Raw genomic sequence first — 23697 nt, 5'->3', positions numbered from 1 at the left:
CGGTTGCGAGGCGTGGGCTATGGATAGAGTTGTGCGCAGGAGGGTGGATGTGCTGGAAATGAGATGTTTGAGGACAATGTGGGGTGTGAGGTGGTTTGATCGAGTAAGTAATGTAAGGGTAAGAGAGATGTGTGGAAATAAAGAGAGCGTGGTTGAGAGAGCAGAAGAGGGTGTTTTGAAATGGTTTGGGCACATAGAGAGAATGAGTGAGGAAAGATTGACCAAGAGGATATATGTGTCGGAGGTGGAGGGAATGAGGAGAAGTGGGAGACCAAATTGGAGGTGGAAAGATGGAGTGAAAAAGATTTTGTGTGATCGGGGCCTGAACATGCAGGAGGGTGAAAGGAGGGCAAGGAATAGAGTGAATTGGATAATATTTTGCTCAGATTTTCAAATTCTTCAGATTTTAATGAAAATCTGGGAATATTTGCTATTCTATATAGTGATTAAGAATATCGAGTCAAAATACTGCATTTCGTAAAATTAATCGCTTAATTACATACTTAATATTAATTATAATTATATTGATATGCTAATTTCTCGACTATAAAGACATGAATTTTAAGGTTTTGACTACAGATTCTTATTCAGCAGGCGAAAAAATATATATGCTGAAATTTTCATGAAAATCTATTTTTTTCAAAAAAATCAAGAAAAATCCAAGGCTAATATTTTGCTCAGATTTTCACATCCTTCAGATTTTATTGAAAATCTGGGAATATGTGCTATTCTATTTACTGATTAAGAATATCGAGTCAAAATACTGCATTTCGTAAAATTAATCGATTAATTACATACTTAATATTAATTATAACTATATTAATATGCTAATTACTTGACTAAATATATGAATTTTAAGGGTTTGACTACAGATTCTTATTCAGCAGGCATAAAAATATATAAGCTGAAATTTTCATGAAAATCTATTTTTTCAAAAAAATCAAGAAAAATCCAAGGCCTTGGATAATATTTTGCTCAGATTTTCAAATTCTTCAGATTTTAATGAAAATCTGGGAATATGTGCTATTCTTTTTACTGATTAAGGATATCGAGTCAAAATACTGCATTTCGTAAAATTAATCGATTAATTACATACTTAACATTAATTATAACTATATTAATATGCTAATTACTCGACTAAATATACGAATTTTAAGTGTTTGACTACAGATTCTTATTCAGCAGGTGTAAAAATATATATGCTGAAATTTTCATGAAAATCTATTTTTTCAAAAAAATCAAGAAAAATCCAAGGCTAATATTTTGGATAATATTTTGCTCAGATTTTCAAATTCTTCAGATTTTAATGAAATTCTGGGAATATGTGCTATTCTATATAGTGATTAAGAATATCGAGTCAAAATACTGCATTTCGTAAAATTAATCGCTTAATTACATACTTAATATTAATTATAATTATATTAATGTCCTAATTAATCGACCAATTACACGAATTTTCAGATTTTGACCATAGATTCGTATTCAGTAGGCGTTAAAATATCTATGCTCAAATTTTCAGGAAAATTTATTTTTTCAAAAAAATCAAGAAAAATCCAAGGCTATAGCCTTGGATAATATTTTGCTCAGATTTTCAAATTCTTCAGATTTTAATGAAATTCTGGGAATATGTGCTATTCTTTTTACTGATTAAGGATATCGAGTCAAAATACTGCATTTCGTAAAATTAATCGATTAATTACATACTTAATATTAATTATAACTATATTAATATGCTAATTACTTGACTAAATATATGAATTTTAAGGGTTTGACTACAGATTCTTATTCAGCAGGCATAAAAATATATAAGCTGAAATTTTCATGAAAATCTATTTTTTCAAAAATATCAAGAAAAATCCAAGGCCTTGGATAATATTTTGCTCAGATTTTCAAATTCTTCAGATTTTAATGAAAATCTGGGAATATGTGCTATTATTTTTACTGATTAAGGATATCGAGTCAAAATACTGCATTGCGTAAAATTAATCGCTTAATTACATACTTAATATTAATTATAATTATATTGATATGCTAATTTCTCGACTAAAGACATGAATTTTAAGGTTTTGACTACAGATTCTTATTCAGCAGGCGAAAAAATATATATGCTGAAATTTTCATGAAAATCTATTTTTTTCAAAAAAATCAAGAAAAATCCAAGGCTAATATTTTGCTCAGATTTTCACATCCTTCAGATTTTATTGAAAATCTGGGAATATGTGCTATTCTATTTACTGATTAAGAATATCGAGTCAAAATACTGCATTTCGTAAAATTAATCGATTAATTACATACTTAATATTAATTATAACTATATTAATATGCTAATTACTTGACTAAATATATGAATTTTAAGGGTTTGACTACAGATTCTTATTCAGCAGGCATAAAAATATATAAGCTGAAATTTTCATGAAAATCTATTTTTTTCAAAAAAATCAAGAAAAATCCAAGGCCTTGGATAATATTTTGCTCAGATTTTCAAATTCTTCAGATTTTAATGAAAATCTGGGAATATGTGCTATTCTTTTTACTGATTAAGGATATCGAGTCAAAATACTGCATTTCGTAAAATTAATCGATTAATTACATACTTAACATTAATTATAACTATATTAATATGCTAATTACTCGACTAAATATACGAATTTTAAGTGTTTGACTACAGATTCTTATTCAGCAGGTGTAAAAATATATATGCTGAAATTTTCATGAAAATCTATTTTTTCAAAAAAATCAAGAAAATATTTGCTCAGATTTTCAAATTCTTCAGATTTTAATGAAATTCTGGGAATATGTGCTATTCTATATAGTGATTAAGAATATCGAGTCAAAATACTGCATTTCGTAAAATTAATCGCTTAATTACATACTTAATATTAATTATAATTATATTAATGTCCTAATTAATCGACCAATTACACGAATTTTCAGATTTTGACCATAGATTCGTATTCAGTAGGCGTTAAAATATCTATGCTCAAATTTTCAGGAAAATTTATTTTTTCAAAAAAATCAAGAAAAATCCAAGGCTATAGCCTTGGATAATATTTTGCTCAGATTTTCAAATTCTTCAGATTTTAATGAAAATCTGGGAATATGTGCTATTCTATATAGTGATTAAGAATATCGAGTCAAAATACTGCATTTCGTAAAATTAATCGCTTAATTACATACTTAATATTAATTATAATTATATTGATATGCTAATTTCTCGACTAAAGACATGAATTTTAAGGTTTTGACTACAGATTCTTATTCAGCAGGCGAAAAAATATATATGCTGAAATTTTCATGAAAATCTATTTTTTTCAAAAAAATCAAGAAAAATCCAAGGCTAATATTTTGCTCAGATTTTCACATCCTTCAGATTTTATTGAAAATCTGGGAATATGTGCTATTCTATTTACTGATTAAGAATATCGAGTCAAAATACTGCATTTCGTAAAATTAATCGATTAATTACATACTTAATATTAATTATAACTATATTAATATGCTAATTACTTGACTAAATATATGAATTTTAAGGGTTTGACTACAGATTCTTATTCAGCAGGCATAAAAATATATAAGCTGAAATTTTCATGAAAATCTATTTTTTCAAAAAAATCAAGAAAAATCCAAGGCCTTGGATAATATTTTGCTCAGATTTTCAAATTCTTCAGATTTTAATGAAAATCTGGGAATATGTGCTATTCTTTTTACTGATTAAGGATATCGAGTCAAAATACTGCATTTCGTAAAATTAATCGATTAATTACATACTTAACATTAATTATAACTATATTAATATGCTAATTACTCGACTAAATATACGAATTTTAAGTGTTTGACTACAGATTCTTATTCAGCAGGTGTAAAAATATATATGCTGAAATTTTCATGAAAATCTATTTTTTCAAAAAAATCAAGAAAAATCCAAGGCTATAGCCTTGGATAATATTTTGCTCAGATTTTCAAATTCTTCAGATTTTAATGAAATTCTGGGAATATGTGCTATTCTATATAGTGATTAAGAATATCGAGTCAAAATACTGCATTTCGTAAAATTAATCGCTTAATTACATACTTAATATTAATTATAATTATATTAATGTCCTAATTAATCGACCAATTACACGAATTTTCAGATTTTGACCATAGATTCGTATTCAGTAGGCGTTAAAATATCTATGCTCAAATTTTCAGGAAAATTTATTTTTTCAAAAAAATCAAGAAAAATCCAAGGCTATAGCCTTGGATAATATTTTGCTCAGATTTTCAAATTCTTCAGATTTTAATGAAAATCTGGGAATATGTGCTATTCTATATAGTGATTAAGAATATCGAGTCAAAATACTGCATTTCGTAAAATTAATCGCTTAATTACATACTTAATATTAATTATAATTATATTGATATGCTAATTTCTCGACTAAAGACATGAATTTTAAGGTTTTGACTACAGATTCTTATTCAGCAGGCGAAAAAATATATATGCTGAAATTTTCATGAAAATCTATTTTTTTCAAAAAAATCAAGAAAAATCCAAGGCTAATATTTTGCTCAGATTTTCACATCCTTCAGATTTTATTGAAAATCTGGGAATATGTGCTATTCTATTTACTGATTAAGAATATCGAGTCAAAATACTGCATTTCGTAAAATTAATCGATTAATTACATACTTAATATTAATTATAACTATATTAATATGCTAATTACTTGACTAAATATATGAATTTTAAGGGTTTGACTACAGATTCTTATTCAGCAGGCATAAAAATATATAAGCTGAAATTTTCATGAAAATCTATTTTTTCAAAAAAATCAAGAAAAATCCAAGGCCTTGGATAATATTTTGCTCAGATTTTCAAATTCTTCAGATTTTAATGAAAATCTGGGAATATGTGCTATTCTTTTTACTGATTAAGGATATCGAGTCAAAATACTGCATTTCGTAAAATTAATCGATTAATTACATACTTAACATTAATTATAACTATATTAATATGCTAATTACTCGACTAAATATACGAATTTTAAGTGTTTGACTACAGATTCTTATTCAGCAGGTGTAAAAATATATATGCTGAAATTTTCATGAAAATCTATTTTTTCAAAAAAATCAAGAAAAATCCAATAATATTGGATAATATTTTGCTCAGATTTTCAAATTCTTCAGATTTTAATGAAATTCTGGGAATATGTGCTATTCTATATAGTGATTAAGAATATCGAGTCAAAATACTGCATTTCGTAAAATTAATCGCTTAATTACATACTTAATATTAATTATAATTATATTAATGTCCTAATTAATCGACCAATTACACGAATTTTCAGATTTTGACCATAGATTCGTATTCAGTAGGCGTTAAAATATCTATGCTCAAATTTTCAGGAAAATTTATTTTTTCAAAAAAATCAAGAAAAATCCAAGGCTATAGCCTTGGATAATATTTTGCTCAGATTTTCAAATTCTTCAGATTTTAATGAAAATCTGGGAATATGTGCTATTCTATATAGTGATTAAGAATATCGAGTCAAAATACTGCATTTCGTAAAATTAATCGCTTAATTACATACTTAATATTAATTATAATTATATTGATATGCTAATTTCTCGACTAAAGACATGAATTTTAAGGTTTTGACTACAGATTCTTATTCAGCAGGCGAAAAAATATATATGCTGAAATTTTCATGAAAATCTATTTTTTTCAAAAAAATCAAGAAAAATCCAAGGCTAATATTTTGCTCAGATTTTCACATCCTTCAGATTTTATTGAAAATCTGGGAATATGTGCTATTCTATTTACTGATTAAGAATATCGAGTCAAAATACTGCATTTCGTAAAATTAATCGATTAATTACATACTTAATATTAATTATAACTATATTAATATGCTAATTACTTGACTAAATATATGAATTTTAAGGGTTTGACTACAGATTCTTATTCAGCAGGCATAAAAATATATAAGCTGAAATTTTCATGAAAATCTATTTTTTCAAAAAAATCAAGAAAAATCCAAGGCCTTGGATAATATTTTGCTCAGATTTTCAAATTCTTCAGATTTTAATGAAAATCTGGGAATATGTGCTATTCTTTTTACTGATTAAGGATATCGAGTCAAAATACTGCATTTCGTAAAATTAATCGATTAATTACATACTTAACATTAATTATAACTATATTAATATGCTAATTACTCGACTAAATATACGAATTTTAAGTGTTTGACTACAGATTCTTATTCAGCAGGTGTAAAAATATATATGCTGAAATTTTCATGAAAATCTATTTTTTCAAAAAAATCAAGAAAAATCCAAGACTTGGATAATATTTTGCTCAGATTTTCAAATTCTTCAGATTTTAATGAAATTCTGGGAATATGTGCTATTCTATATAGTGATTAAGAATATCGAGTCAAAATACTGCATTTCGTAAAATTAATCGCTTAATTACATACTTAATATTAATTATAATTATATTATATGCTAATTACTCGACTAAATACATGAATTTTAAGGTTTTGACTACAGATTCTTATTCAGCAGGCGAAAAAATATATATGCTGAAATTTTCATGAAAATCTATTTTTTTCAAAAAAATCAAGAAAAATCCAAGGCTAATATTTTGCTCAGATTTTCACATCCTTCAGATTTTATTGAAAATCTGGGAATATGTGCTATTCTATTTACTGATTAAGAATATCGAGTCAAAATACTGCATTTCGTAAAATTAATCGATTAATTACATACTTAATATTAATTATAACTATATTAATATGCTAATTACTTGACTAAATATATGAATTTTAAGGGTTTGACTACAGATTCTTATTCAGCAGGCATAAAAATATATAAGCTGAAATTTTCATGAAAATCTATTTTTTCAAAAAAATCAAGAAAAATCCAAGGCCTTGGATAATATTTTGCTCAGATTTTCAAATTCTTCAGATTTTAATGAAAATCTGGGAATATGTGCTATTCTTTTTACTGATTAAGGATATCGAGTCAAAATACTGCATTTCGTAAAATTAATCGATTAATTACATACTTAACATTAATTATAACTATATTAATATGCTAATTACTCGACTAAATATACGAATTTTAAGTGTTTGACTACAGATTCTTATTCAGCAGGTGTAAAAATATATATGCTGAAATTTTCATGAAAATCTATTTTTTCAAAAAAATCAAGAAAAATCCAAGGCTATAGCCTTGGATAATATTTTGCTCAGATTTTCAAATTCTTCAGATTTTAATGAAAATCTGGGAATATGTGCTATTCTATATAGTGATTAAGAATATCGAGTCAAAATACTGCATTTCGTAAAATTAATCGCTTAATTACATACTTAATATTAATTATAATTATATTGATATGCTAATTACTCGACTAAATACATGAATTTTAAGGGTTTGACTACAGATTCTTATTCAGCAGGCGTAAAAATATATATGCTGAAATTTTCATGAAAATCTATTTTTTCAAAAAAATCAAGAAAAATCCAAGGCCTTGGATAATATTTTGCTCAGATTTTCAAATTCTTCAGATTTTAATGAAAATCTGGGAATATGTGCTATTCTATATAGTGATTAAGAATATCGAGTCAAAATACTGCATTTCGTAAAATTAATCGCTTAATTACATACTTAATATTAATTATAATTATATTAATGTCCTAATTAATCGACCAATTACACGAATTTTCAGATTTTGACCATAGATTCGTATTCAGTAGGCGTTAAAATATCTATGCTCAAATTTTCAGGAAAATTTATTTTTTCAAAAAAATCAAGAAAAATCCAAGGCTATAGCCTTGGATAATATTTTGCTCAGATTTTCAAATTCTTCAGATTTTAATGAAAATCTGGGAATATGTGCTATTCTATATAGTGATTAAGAATATCGAGTCAAAATACTGCATTTCGTAAAATTAATCGCTTAATTACATACTTAATATTAATTATAATTATATTGATATGCTAATTTCTCGACTAAAGACATGAATTTTAAGGTTTTGACTACAGATTCTTATTCAGCAGGCGAAAAAATATATATGCTGAAATTTTCATAAAATCTATTTTTTTCAAAAAAATCAAGAAAAATCCAAGGCTAATATTTTGCTCAGATTTTCACATCCTTCAGATTTTATTGAAAATCTGGGAATATGTGCTATTCTATTTACTGATTAAGAATATCGAGTCAAAATACTGCATTTCGTAAAATTAATCGATTAATTACATACTTAATATTAATTATAACTATATTAATATGCTAATTACTTGACTAAATATATGAATTTTAAGGGTTTGACTACAGATTCTTATTCAGCAGGCATAAAAATATATAAGCTGAAATTTTCATGAAAATCTATTTTTTCAAAAAAATCAAGAAAAATCCAAGGCCTTGGATAATATTTTGCTCAGATTTTCAAATTCTTCAGATTTTAATGAAAATCTGGGAATATGTGCTATTCTTTTTACTGAAATAAAAATAAATAAATATATATATATATATATATATATATATATATATATATATATATATATATATATATTTTTTTTTTTACTTTGTCGCTGTCTCCCGCGTTTGCGAGGTAGCGCAAGGAAACAGACGAAAGAAATGGCCCACCCCCCCCCATACACATGTATATACATACGTCCACACACGCAAATATACATACCTACACAGCTTTCCATGGTTTACCCCAGACGCTTCACATGCCTTGATTCAATCCACTGACAGCACGTCAACCCCGGTATACCACATCGCTCCAATTCACTCTATTCCTTGCCCTCCTTTCACCCTCCTGCATGTTCAGGCCCCGATCACACAAAATCTTTTTCACTCCATATATTATATATATATATATATATATATATATATATATATATATATATATATATATATATATATATATATATATATATATATTTTTTTTTTTTTTTTTTTTTTTTTATACTTTGTCGCTGTCTCCCGCGTTTGCGAGGTAGCGCAAGGAAACAGACAAAACAAATCGCCCAACCCACCCCCATACACATGTATATACATACAAGTCCACACACGTAAAATACATACCTATACATCTCAATGTACACATATATATACACACACAGACATATACGTATATACACATGTACATAATTCATAGTCTGCCTTTATTTATTCCCATCGCCACCTCGCCACACATGGAATAACATCCCCCTCCCCCCTCATGTGTGCGAGGTAGCGTTAGGAAAAGACAACAAAGGCCCCATTCGTTCACACTCAGTCTCTAGCTGTCATATAATAATGCCCGAAACCACAGCTCCCTTTCCACATCCAGGCCCCACAGAACTTTCCATGGTTTACCCCAGATGCTTTACATGCCCTGATTCAATCCATTGACAGCACGTCGACCCCGGTATACCACATCGATCCAATTCACTCTATTCCTTGCCCGCCTTTCACTCTCCTGCATGTTCAGGCCCCGATCACTCTAAAATCTTTTTCACTCCATCTTTCCACCTCCAATTTGGTCTCCCACTTCTCCTTGTTCCCTCCACCTCCAACACATATATCCTCTTGGTCAATCTTTCCTCACTCATTCTCTCCATGTGCCCAAACCATTTCAAAACACCCTCTTCTGCTCTCTCAACCACGTTCTTTTTATTTCCACACATCTCTCTTACCCTTACATTACTTATGCAATCAAACCACCTCACACCACATATTGTCCTCAAACATCTCATTTCAAGCACATCCACCCTCCTGCGCACAACTCTATCCATAGCCCACGCCTCGCAACCATACAACATTGTTGGAACCACTATTCCTTCAAACATACCCATTTTTGCTTTCCGAGATAATGTTCTCGACTTCCAAACATTCTTCAAGGCTCCCAGGATTTTCGCCCCCTCCCCCACCCTATGATTCACTTCTGCATCCATGGTTCCATCCGCTGCCACATCCACTCCCAGATATCTAAAACACTTTACTTCCTCCAGTTTTTCTCCATTCAAACTTACCTCCCAACTGACTTGACCCTCAACCCTACTGTACCTAATAATTAACCTTGCTCTTATTCACATTTACTCTTAACTTTCTTTTTTCACACACTTTACCAAACTCAGTCACCAGCTTCTGCAGTTTCTCACATGAATCAGCCACCAGTGCTGTATCATCAGCGAACAACAACTGACTCACTTCCCAAGCTCTCTCATCCCCAACAGACTGCATACTTGCCCCTCTTTCCAAAACTCTTGCATTCACCTCACTAACAACCCAATCATAAACATATTAAACAACCATGGAGACATCACACACCCCTATATATATATATTTTTTTTTTTTTTCTTAGTCCCTGTCTCCCGCGATTGCGAGGTAGCGCAAGGAAACAGACAAAAGAAATGGCCCAACCCACCCCCATACACATGTATATACATATGTCCACACACGCAAATATACATACCTACACAGCTTTCCATGGTTTACCCCAGACGCTTCACATGCCCTGATTCAATCCACTGACAGCATGTCAACCCCGGTATACCACATTGATCCAATTCACTCTATTCCTTGCCCTCCTTTCACCCTCCTGCATGTTCAGGCCCCGATCACACAAAATCTTTTTCACTCCATCTTTCCACCTCCAACTTGGTCTCCCACTTCTCCTTGTTCCCTCCATCTCCGACCCATATATCCTCTTGGTCAATCTTTCCTCACTCATTCTCTCCATGCGCCCAAACCATTTCAAAACACCCTCTTCTGCTCTCTCAACCACGCTCTTTTTTTTTTTTTTTTTTTTTTTTTTTTTTTTTTTTTTTTACTTTGTCGCTGTCTCCCGCGTTTGCGAGGTAGCGCAAGGAAACAGACGAAAGAAATGGCCCAACCCCCCCCCCCATACACATGCACATACACACATCCAGACACGCAAATATACATACCTACACAGCTTTCCATGGTTTACCCCAGACGCTTCACACGCTCTTTTTATTTCCATATATTTTTTTCTTTCAAACTATTCGCCATTTCCCGCGTTAGCGAGGTAGTGTTAAGAACAGAGAACTGGGCCTTTGAGGGATTATCCTCACCTAGCCCCCTTCTCTGTTCCTTCTTTTGGAAAAAAAAAAAAAAAATTATATATATCCCTAGGGATAGGGGAGAAAGAATACTTCTCACGTATTCCCTGCGTGTCGTAGAAGGCGACTAAAAGGGGAGGGAGTGGGAGGCTGGAAATCCTCCCCTCTTGTTTTTTTTTAATATTCCAAAAGAAGGAACAGAGAAGGGGGCCAGGTGAGGGTATTCCCTCAAAGGCCCAGTCCTCTGTTCTTAACGCTACCTCGCTAATGCGGGAAATGGCGAATAGTTTGAAAAAAAAAAAAATATATATATGTGTGTTTATGAGTGGTCAGGCCACTCTTCGTCTGTTTCCTGGCACTACCTCTCTGACACAGGAAACAGTGATCAAGTATGATAAATAACTAATAAATAAAATACAAATCAGTTCTAACAATAGTTACTGCAAATCAATAGCATTACACTCTTGAGATAATGAAGAAAACTGGAGAAATCTATCTGGAGGAAGAGGGGAGGAATATAATGCCAAAAATGAGATATGCAACAGCTGAATTTGAAATAAGTCCTTATGCAGACAACTGCTGAGGATATACAAGTTCAACAAACAATGGAGATGATAACATTCTGGATTCTTTTTTTTTTTTTCTTTTTTTTTGCCGCTGTCTCCCGTGTTTGCGAGGATATATGAAAAAGATATTAAAAGTGTGCATTACTTATAAACCCACCTGGTGATATTCCATGGTGCCTGTATTATTTAGGATTTCTCCAGACTGTTCACCTTTATTCATTTGGTCATTCTTTAAAAGGGCATTGGCTTGTGCTTCACTGATTATGGACACTCGAACCTGAGGTGGTGTCATGTTGACATTGAGTTTGCCACCCACTAACAACCGCACAGTTGCTGTAAACCGGGTGTTAGTTTTCATCACTTGTGGTGGCTGCTTCTCAATGATGAATGTGCTAAAAAGAGAATGTATGTAAATTTACATTACTCCAGCAGTCTTTCACTCAGTTTTAATATTGTAAAATATGACTCTACCTACCTGACAAGGGCAACACAAACTGGAGATATACTTTTCAAGGGAGAAAAAGCAACCCATTCTGCATTAAGAATAAAAACAGGCACTTGCATTGTCTAATGTCCTAACAAGTTAAATACTGTATAATCTGTTAATGAGCTCATTCATTTGCAAAAATTTGTTTGCTCAGAAATTTGTCCTTGCCTGATTCACATATCTCAAAAATTTGAACAACTCACCATTCAGCACTCCTGAGTTATAACCCTGGAAAAAAAAAATATGTTTTCCCTAAATCATCTTACAATTTCATGCCATTACATGCCCCAGAATCTAGTTAGTTTCTCACCTTCACTGAGGGTGCTTATGCATATAAGTATGAAGTTTTTATCATGTACTGTTCTTGAGTTACTGTACTAACAAAAATGTGTGGAAAAACACACAGACAAATGTAGAGGATGCCAACAGAGATGATATCAAAATTCAGAGATCAGAATTACTGGGGAAGGATAGATTTGCTCATATTGGAAGAAAGAAAAGTGAGAGGTGGCCTGATCACAACATTTAAGTTTCTAAAACAGATTGATACTGAAGAAAATGAATAATTCTTCAAGAGATGTAGGAAGTGAGCAACATGACATAAAATGATATTAAGCAAGTACCTTACCTGTCAAATAAGATTATAGAAGTATCTTTATATAATTAGAGAGGTGGATGAGTGCAATAAAATGATTGAAGACATGGTCAAAGCAGATAGCATTCATAAATTCATGAAGTACAGTTGTAAAGAATGTTCAAGAGTTATGGCCCCATGCATGAAAAACTCCCTTCCCAAACAGTACTAGCAAGTAATCACAAGAGGGCACATAAATGCAGGCATAACAATATCATGTCTCACAATTAATGCAAGTAATGGTGTGGCATAAAATGGAAAATTGAAAAATAGAATTCTAATGAGATGAAAAGCTGGTGATACTGTTTTGAACATTCATACATACAAATCATATATGGCCCCATTTCAACAAACTCATCCTGAATCAATCATTTTGAAACATGGAAAGAGACTTTTTATTCCTAAATCAACATGCATAATCTCTGCATTAAGGACCTTGAACCTCCAAACCTTTATGTCATACCAAGTACCACTGTTTTCCTCTGTTTTACCTATGGATCCCCTAACTCAACAAACTTTATAACATCCTTTGACTAAACGTATTCTAGCTGAAGGACTTGATGATGGAGACATTTCCTTCCATCCTAACTTATCATCAACTAAGACATCAAGCTTCCCTTTGTAACTCTGAATGATAAACCAAGCTAGGTGGAAAACATCATTCTCTCATCAACGTCACTATCTATCACCTGTACACATTTCAAATACTTGAGATGCTTGGACAACCTGTGCATAATCACTCAAGAACATCTACACAACTTCTATCTTTCCTAAATTCACATATGCCACCCCTACCTGGTATCCTTCCCCATCCAAAACACAACCACATGAAGATTATCTGAGCACGCACAGACCCAAACAAGATCCCTATTCAAATCACTGTGAACATCATTAGTAATACGAAAACTCCCACCTTGAGTTTTCATCAGGACATCAAGCTTCCCTTTGTAACTCTGAAAGATAAACCAAATTGGGTGGAAAACATCATCCTCTTAACTTCACTACCTATCACCTGCGCATATTTCAAATATTTGAGATGCTTGGACACTCTGCGCATAATCACTCAAGAACACCTACACACAACTTCTATCTTTCCTAAATTCACATATGCCACCCCACTTGGTATCCTTCCCCATCCATCACATTAATACAAAGCACAGCAGAGCACATGCAAGATCATCCTTAGTTCCTCTTATACCACCTATCAACGGGCTCTCAACATACAGTTTCACCCATCTCTCTCCATCCACTTTCTGTTTTACGTACATCAATATAGAATTTACTTTTTTACACTCTATCACATACTCCCACAACTCCTGCTTCAAGAGTAGTGCCATTATTATCAAAATTATTATTATCATCATTATCATTAATACCATCATCAGTAACCATCTCCCCATCAGATGTTACAGTCACATACAGCTAGTCCCATTCCCACCCTCATCCCCAAGACTTATGACCCCCACCCTCCCAACCCATGTTGCAGCCTTCTTCACCAAGTGAAAAGATAAGAAAAAAGACTGGCAATATGCATGTTAAGGGCAGGTAGCCAATCCCTGACACTATCAACCCCTTCCAACCCTTCCTCCTGATTCAGGCTCCAGCATTATTCACCTTGTGACAAGAGAAGACAAAAGGCGGGTGATATGTGAATTAAGGGTAGGCAGCATATCAACACCTCCAGGCGGAGTTATGGGTATTTTTGTTTGGTGGCGTTCACATTCTTTAATCTGGTGGCGGTTCAACCAAATTATTTCTGCCAAAGCCTCACACCTGAAAAAGGATACATAAACTCTGAGTATGAAGGTAATAAAAATACATTAAATACATACATTTAGTATGATTCCTGATCAATTGATATCATATGTAACTTCTTCCACAATCAAATGCTAAACTTTGCATCCTGTAACAAAGACCAAGCAACTATTCCCAAAACTTAAATAAGGTATGTGGTCACATGGTTTTTCACATATGTATGAAGCAGTTGCCACTTCCCCAGTCTAAGAAATAAAATTTTTAAAAAGCTAGAAAGCTACTCTACTAAATATGAAGAAAGATAAACTATAATCAAACAACCACAGAAGACAATGAAAAGCAGTCAACAATTCTGAATCTAAAAATGTGTTCTCTGTGAATACACAAAATAATGAACCAACAACCCTGTTCAATTTAATAACTTTACTCTTAGTCACATTTACTCGCAACTTTCTCCTTTCAAGAACTTTTCCAAGATCAGTCACCAACTCCTGCAGTTTCTCACTTAAATCAGCCACAAGTGCTGTATCATTGGAGAACAACAATTGACTCACTTCCCAGGCCCTCTCATCCCCAATAGACTGCATACTTGCCCCTCCCTCCAAAACTCTTGCATTTATCTCCCTAACCACCCCACACTATGTGGTTTAGCTATAGGTGGGAGGCTCTGATTTCAGTACATTATACATGAGAGGAAGACAGTGGACATGTGCAAAAGAAGTTGCTTTAACTGTTCATGACACTCTATTACGGTAAATAAAGCAATCATATGTATATATATATATATATATATTTTTTTTTTCATACTATTCGCCATTTCCCGCATTTGCGAGGTAGCGTTAAGAACAGAGGACCGGGCCTTTGAGGGAATATCCTCACCTGGCCCCCTTCTCTGTTCCTTCTTTTGGAAAATTACAAAAAAAAAAAATGAGAGGGGAGGATTTATATATAAAAAGTAGGAAACCCGTCAATCACTAACCTACCATACCTACTACTCTTTTTTATTACTTAATGTTTTTATGAAATACCATCTTTGTTTCCCTCATCTCTGATACTATGTTAGAAAATCAAATTTCATTGTCATGCTCACCATTCTTGTATCTGGTCAAGTTTATTCTGGTTAAATGGCTTCCCATTCCCTGCCATCTGCTGCTCCCTTTTCCAGTTAATAAGTTCATCATCAAGAATCCTCTGCTGAAGAATATTAAGACGGTCGATCGTTCCCTTGTGCTTCTCTGCTAAGTCCATACGTCGCTGCAGCAACCCTGACACCTGGAAATAGCCCTCCAACCTATCATCATCTTCAGAGATAAACTTGAGACTTTTAAAAAGTTTTCATGTAAGTGCAGATGAGGCAGATGTTATCTCTTATATTTGTTACAGGTATACAGTCTTATTGATGTAACTCCAGAAACCTTTCATGGGTTCTCAGCATCTCTAAAGCTGCACTAAAATCAGTCACATGGAAACAATAAATTCCTTCAAAGTGAGAAGTTCTTTGGCCAGAGTGTACTCTTTTTGTCCACCGACAATGATACAACCACACCAAAGTTGATTTTTTCAGTAGTGGTGTAACCTCATGCAAGACAACTCTGGTAACATTCAAGAACAAATTCATCTAGTTAAACAGCAATGAGCATAAGATTCATAAGCAAGAAAAAAGTGTAAAGAAATATCAACACCCAGGAATACAGTCATTTGGTTAAACAGCAATGAGCAAAGGTATTGTAAGTACCCTACCCAGGGTTCAATGCCAACCCATAGTGTATATATATATTATTTGCTTTGTCGCTGTCTCCTGCGTTAGCGAGGTAGCGCAAGGAAACAGACGAAAAGAATGGCCCAACCTACCTACATACACATGTATATACATACACGTCCACACACGCAAATATACATACCTATACATCGCAATGTATACATATATATACACACGCAGACATATACATATATACAAATGTACATAATTCATACTGTCTGCCTTTATTCATTCCCATCATCATACTTTGTCGCTGTCTCCCACATTAGTGAGGTAGCACAAAGAAACAGACAAAAGGATGGCCCAACCAACCCACATACATATATATATACATAAACGCCCTAACACACACATATACATACCAATAAATTTCAATGTATGCATACATATACATACACAGACATATACATATATATGCGTGTACATGTTCATACATGCTGCCTTCATCCATTCCCACCGCCACACGTGAAATGGCATCCCCCTTACCCCACGTGCGCGAGAGGTAGCGCTAGGAAAAGACAACAAAGGCCACATTCGTTCACTCTCAGTCTCTAGCTGTCATGTGTATTGCACCGAAACCACAGTTCCCTTTCCACATCCAGGCCCCATAAAACTTTCCATGGTTTACCCCAGACGCTTCACATGCCATGGTTCAATCCATTGACAGCACACCAACCCCGGTATACCACATTCCGATTCACTCTTATTCCTTGCACGCCTTTCATCCTCCTGTATGTTCAGGTTCCGATCACTCAAAATCTGTTTCACTCCATCCTTCCAACTCCAATTTGGTCTCCCACTTCTCCTCATTCCCTCTACCTCTGACACATATATCCTCTATGTCAATCTTTCCTCACTTATTCTCTCCATGTGACCAAACCATTTCAATACACCCTCTTCTGCTCTCTCAACCACACTCTTTTTATTACCACACATCTCTCTTACACTTTCATTACTTACTTGATCACAACACCTCAAGTCACACTTTGTCCTCAAACATCTCATTTCCAAAACATCCACCCTCCTCTGCACAACCCTGTCTATAGCCCATGACTCACAACCATATAACAATGTTGGAACTACTATTCCTTCAAACATACCTATTTCTGATTCGTGAGATATACGCTCCCTGACATATGTACCAGTTCCATTCTGACGATAGGTTGGATCTCGAAATGACACAAGTCTGATGTATGTCAGCATGGCATGTAGAATTCGTGTACCAGTACAGCATTCTCTTATCCCACTCAATTTTTACCATGATTTCTCATGTTTTATTAACCAGGTTTATCATATGATTCCGTAGTTCCTTCTTACTTTCATTTAAGATTCTTTAGTTCAAGGATTGACATTCAAACTTTCAAAAAAAATTTCATAAGCTTAAATCTTATACTTACATATATATTTTTTCCAGTCATATGCACAGATGGTCGTAAATCATACAGGTAATAAGTTGGGGAGCACCTGTATATATACCATCTTCATACTATGCATCCTGTTTCAGTGCATTACACATGACAGGTAGAGAATGAATGTGAATGAATGTGGCCTTTGTTGTCTTTTCCTAACGGTACCTCGCGCACATGCGTGCGCACGCGCACGCGGGGGGGGTTGCTATTTTGTGTGTGGCAGGGTGGCGACGGGAATGGATGAAGGCACCAAGTATGACTACGTACATGTGTATATATGTATATGTCTGTGTATGTATATGTATGCATGCATTGAAATGTATAGGTATGTATATGTGCGTGTGTAAGCGTTTATGTATATACATGTGTATGTGGGTGGGTTGGGCCATTCTTTCGTCTGTTTCCTTGCGCTATCTCACTAACGCCGGAGACAGCAACTAAGTATAATAAATAATAAAATATTATTATCATATATATATATATACTTGATCGCTGTTTCCCACGTCAGCACGGTAACACCAGGAAACAAAGACCTATCCACTCATATACTTTGTATGTAACCAGTGACTACCACTCTTGTACAATGAGATCCAATGACCTTAACCTTTGCCCCCCCCCCCCCCCCTTAGTTTGAAACTTTAATCTGGCAAAGACCTTTCCATGAAGTATTCAAGGTAAAGTCTAGTCCATATCCTGCCACCAAGTCATACAACATTATGCACAAAAGATCAGGAAGCACACAAACAAGCATGGATGCACCAATGCATAGACAAAGGTAAACCAACATCGTTCCCACTATCTGTTGCTTCACTATCCTCTGATTCACTTATCAAGTGTTCATAAAAAATAAGCAAATAATGCAAAGATAATAAGTCCCAAAAACCACGTGGCAAAAGTGGGATATCACAAACAAGTGGCAGCAAAAAAAATTATGAAATAAGGTACATGGTACATCAGCTTTCTGTTCATGGTTGTTGTTTTATATGTATATCTAAATGGCTTTGCTACATTCACAAATCATTTTCCATGATTCTCTTTGTGAGTATGATGATTAATATTTCACTATGTGCTTGTACAACATGTGGTATAAGTAAAAATCATCACTCGAGATGTAAACGCTATCTATCTATACCTCTGACACTTGCTCTCTTCTGGAACTCCCTCAAGGAGGTGGCCATGGTAACAGTCTCCTTAACTAGTAAACTCCAGTGCTAAATAATGCTAAGAAATAAAGAATATCTAGAATTTTGCAGCATTTGTTGTGTCCATCTTATATCACAATTAGTGATGAACCAGAAGTCAACTGTCATAATACTAATTCATGACATATACAGTCCCCATCCTATAATATAACGTAGTGCATGTCATTCTGCTGTGGGGATACAAAATTATGGCAGCACGAATACATGACAGGATTTTCAGCACTGTGTACCCCAGGAAATCATGACTACGTCCTTCCACAAGTAAGTGACACCCCTGCATTCTGTCATTATTTCATATTTAGGAATAGCACTGGCAGAGAATAACACTGAGAGCTTTAGAAATATTACACTACTTATATTAGTAGAAAGTGGCCAGCACAATTGGAGAGGATACTGGAAGTGTTTTTTCTCTTGAAATACCAAAGCTCTTTACAATTACTTTTTTATCAAACCCCTCTGCCACTCCAGGATTTGAAAATGGTCTCCTTTAAACATTTATTTATTTTTTTTTTTTTTGCCGCTGTCTCCCGCGTTTGCGAGGTAGCGCAAGGAAACAGACGAGAGAAATGGCCCACCCCACCCCCATACACATGTATATACATACACGTCCACACACGCAAATATACATACCTACACAGCTTTCCATGGTTTACCCCAGACGCTTCATATGCCCTGATTCAATCCACTGACAGCACGTCAACCCCGGTATACCACATCGATCCAATTCACTCTATTCCTTGCCCTCCTTTCACCCTCCTGCATGTTCAGGCCCCAATCACACAAAATCTTTTTCACTCCATCTTTCCACCTCCAATTTGGTCTCCCACTTCTCTCGTTCCCTCCACCTCCGACACATATATCCTCTTGGTCAATCTTTCCTCACTCATTCTCTCCGTGTGCCCAAACCATTTCAGAACACCCTCTTCTGCTCTCTCAACCACGCTCTTTTTATTTCCACACATCTCTCTTACCCTTACGTTACTTACTCGATCAAACCACCTCACACCACACATTGTCCTCAAACATCTCATTTCCAGCACATCCACCCTCCTGCGCACAACTCTATCCATAGCCCACGCCTCACAACCATACAGAATTGTTGGAACCACCATTCCTTCAAACATACCCATTTTTGCTTTCCGAGATAATGTTCTCGACTTCACATTCTTCAAGGCTCCCAGGATTTTCACCCCCTCCCCCACCCTATGATCCACTTCCACTTCCATGATTCCATCCGCTGCCAGATCCACTCCCAGATATCTAAAACACTTTACTTCCTCCAGTTTTTCTCCATTTAAACTTACCTCCCAATTGACTTGACCCTCAACCCTACTGTACCTAATAACCTTGCTCTTATTCACATTTACTCTTAACTTTCTTCTTTCACACACTTTACCAAACTCAGTCACCAGCTTCTGCAGTTTCTCACATGAATCAGCCACCAGCGCTGTATCATCAGCGAACAACAACTGACTCACTTCCCAAGATCTCTCATCCACAACAGACTGCATACTTGCCCCTCTTTCCAAAACTCTTGCATTCACCTCCCTAACAACCCCATCCATAGACAAATTAAACAACCATGGAGACATCACACACCCCTGCCGCAAACCTACATTCACTGAGAACCAATCACTTTCCTCTCTTCCTACACGTACACATGCCTTACATCCTCGATAAAAACTTTTCACTGCTTCTAACAACTTGCCTCCCACACCATATATTCTTAATACCTTCCACAGAGCATCTCTATCAACTCTATCATTTGCCTTTAAACATAATCCTGCTAAAATCAATAATTCTTGTATTTCTCATTTCTCTTATTATTCTTCCTCATCACTTATGTCAACCAACAAACTAAATATTTTCTATTGGGTTTACTGAGTTGCCATGTATACATGACCTGCAAGTTGATGGCCATTCACCAGTAATGGTGGTTGCATAAAGAAAAAATATTTTCATGCCTTCCTGGCAGCAAAAGAGACTCCTTTAGGTTTTTACAGTTAAAAAGTCAGCTGAATACATGAAATGAAAAAATGAAATCACTACAATGATACAAGTAATCCTCTAATTAGAGGTCTATCAGATGATAATGGGAGCAGTTTAAAGCTTAAGCTTGGACTAATTTGATTTTTCTTGTAGCAATGGATTAACAATGTTTTTTTTTTTTTCCGGTCTCCCGCGTTTGCGAGGTAGCGCAAGGAAACAGACGAAAGAAATGGCCCAACCCACCCCCATACACATGTATATACATACGTCCACACACGCAAATATACATACCTACACAGCTTTCCATGGTTTACCCCAGACGCTTCACATACCTTGATTCAATCCACTGACAGCACGTCAACCCCGGTATACCACATCGCTCCAATTCACTCTATTCCTTGCCCTCCTTTCACCCTCCTGCATGTTCAGGCCCCGATCACACAAAATCTTTTTCACGCCATCTTTCCACCTACAATTTGGTCTCCCTCTTCTCCTCGTTCCCTCCATCTCCGACACATAAATCCTCTTGGTCAATCTTTCCTCACTCATTCTCTCCATGTGCCCAAACCATTTCAAAACACCCTCTTCTGCTCTCTCAACCACGCTCTTTTTATTTCCACACATCTCTCTTACCCTTACGTTACTTACTCGATCAAACCACCTCACACCACACATTGTCCTCAAACATCTCATTTCCAGCACATCCATCCTCCTGCGCACAACTCTATCCATAGCCCACGCCTCGCAACCATACAACAATGTTAGGGGAAATAATTTGTTTCAAATGTGGCTAAATACGTTTCTTCCATAAGGGTTTTAACATATCAAGTGATCAACCAACAGCAATTGTTGGAAGCAACACTACCAGAGATTCATTTAGAGAAAGACTTGACAAATATTGAGCCTTAAGACCATGATTAACTCTACTTGCATATCAGTAGAATAAAGCTTCCAAGAGTTTCTCCGGTGTTTTCTGACCTCTTCAACAATCATTAACAGCCTTGAAAGAACACAGAGGTATGTTGATCCAGTTGAAGACCAAAGTCCACATCAGTGCCAGGTCTTAAATGAAATAAAGAGAGGATAATGAAAGGGAAAAAAGATATAAAAAGGAAAAGTACTTATGAATTTTGGAAGACGTGAAAAAACTTCTTTAAAAAAAATGCTGTCACAGATATTAGGAAACACACGAGTTCCAAAGCTTCAAGGTGTAGGGATAGAGACGGTTACCAAAACATCCCATCTAATGTAATTATGTGATGCAACAGCTTGCCGAGTATTGCGTGGTCTAGCTAATAGTGGGGACACACATGCAGCCAACTATCGGGAGCAAAAACCTAAGTAATAACTAAAGAAGGGGGGAAAGTGAACCAGCATTTTAACACAAGACAAATGGGTAGAGTTTTGAAATTAACCTAGGAGAGATGACAGGTCAAACTGTTTTTGACTCAACTTTGTCAAGCAAGGATGCAGAGCTGAAATCACTCTAGATGAGAGGACAGTACTCCATCAAGAATGGATCAGTGCTTTGAATAAATGCAGCAACTATTCAGCAGACATGAAATTTCAGATCTTAAACGACAGCTACTTTGTTTCAGCTTCAATGAGGTAGCCTTAGCTATTTCCATTATGCAAAGTTTCCAATATAGTGTGAGTGTTACAGTAATGTCAAGTATGTTCACTGAGTCAAGAGATGGAATTAAAAATCCATTAAAGGAGAGAGGGAAGTTGTGAAGAATCTTCGATAGTAACATGGGCAAAATTGGATCTTAAAAGGCATTAAACTTGATGGATTTCATCTACCATACTGAGATATACTAGTCTCAAGACAAGAAGGAGCAGAGTTGAAGGATGTGAAGGAGTTCAGTGTTTACTCATCAGTACATGGATGCATTTGGTTTTATGAAAAAAAAAGGTAAGCACTGATAAAAAGGAGTGACACCACTGATGATGGAGAGAGGGGGTAAGCTAATCCATCAGCAACCACAGAGACTGATCAGCCAGAGAGGAAGCTAGATATGTGGGAGCAAAGTAAAGGAAGGAAACCAAAATAGGGGAGCCTAGACATGTGATCCCAATGCCACAACCTGTCAAAAGCTTTGCAAATATCAAGGGTAACTACATAGGATTCCCCAAAACCTTTCAGGGCTGATGAACAGACAGTGTGACAGGAAAGAATATCAATGGATCTTGCCTTACAGAAACCATAATGGTGATCAGAAAAAAGAATGTGAGATTCAGAAAGTTTGAGGATATGGGAATTACGCAGGAATTCAAAGACTTCTCTTAAAATTACTGGCATTGAGATTGTTTCCGTAGTTAAAATGCTTTGGTACACATGGAGAAACTTCAAGGACACGAGTCTTACATGGGTCAATTTTTGTCACTTGCAATACCTTCTAAGACTCCATTCCCCTCCCACCTAGCTAATGCTGAGGCAGTATTGTCATTCTTAAGAATTCTTTCCTCAAGGACCCTATACCTTATCAGCTGCTCTTTACCTGACAGTTTGATCCTGATGAACTTATGGAAAAGTTTGAGATTTTTCTTTATTTAGTCTACAATGATCTCTTCAAAATCTCTTTGATCCTACTCATTTCATTTTCCTGTATATATTTTGTATCCTGGTTGGTTGCAGTTTCATATATCATTCTTCCACAACACATCTCTGAGCTCTTAAATTCTGGCATTCCTTGACAAACCATGTCTCTCTCTCTTTTGAACCCCCTCCTCTATTTGAATTCAACAGTGCTCATGTTCTTACTCCTTCATTCTATATTTCACATAAATACTGGTCTATCATTTTTCTGCAAAAACTCCTTTTCTCAACTTATA

General features: G+C 34.6%; 1 protein-coding gene across 8 annotated transcripts in view; it reads right to left on the bottom strand.

Moving 5' to 3' along the window:
* The window catches only part of Stat92E (Signal transducer and transcription activator Stat92E), a 119572-nt gene that overhangs the window by 66636 nt on the left and 29239 nt on the right, over positions 1-23697 (bottom strand). For all 8 annotated transcript variants that reach the window (XM_071674622.1, XM_071674621.1, XM_071674615.1 and 5 more), the window contains 3 exons: positions 15594-15775; positions 14363-14521; positions 11785-12019 (listed from right to left, as the gene is read on the bottom strand). In XM_071674622.1, the coding sequence (XP_071530723.1) occupies positions 11785-12019; positions 14363-14521; positions 15594-15775 (576 nt within the window). The remainder of the gene's footprint in view (positions 1-11784; positions 12020-14362; positions 14522-15593; positions 15776-23697) is intronic.

The sequence above is a fragment of the Panulirus ornatus genome, chromosome 20 (genome assembly GCF_036320965.1).
Source record: "Panulirus ornatus isolate Po-2019 chromosome 20, ASM3632096v1, whole genome shotgun sequence".
NCBI classification, from domain to species: domain Eukaryota; kingdom Metazoa; phylum Arthropoda; class Malacostraca; order Decapoda; family Palinuridae; genus Panulirus; species Panulirus ornatus.
This window is presented reverse-complemented; position numbering and strand designations above follow the sequence as displayed.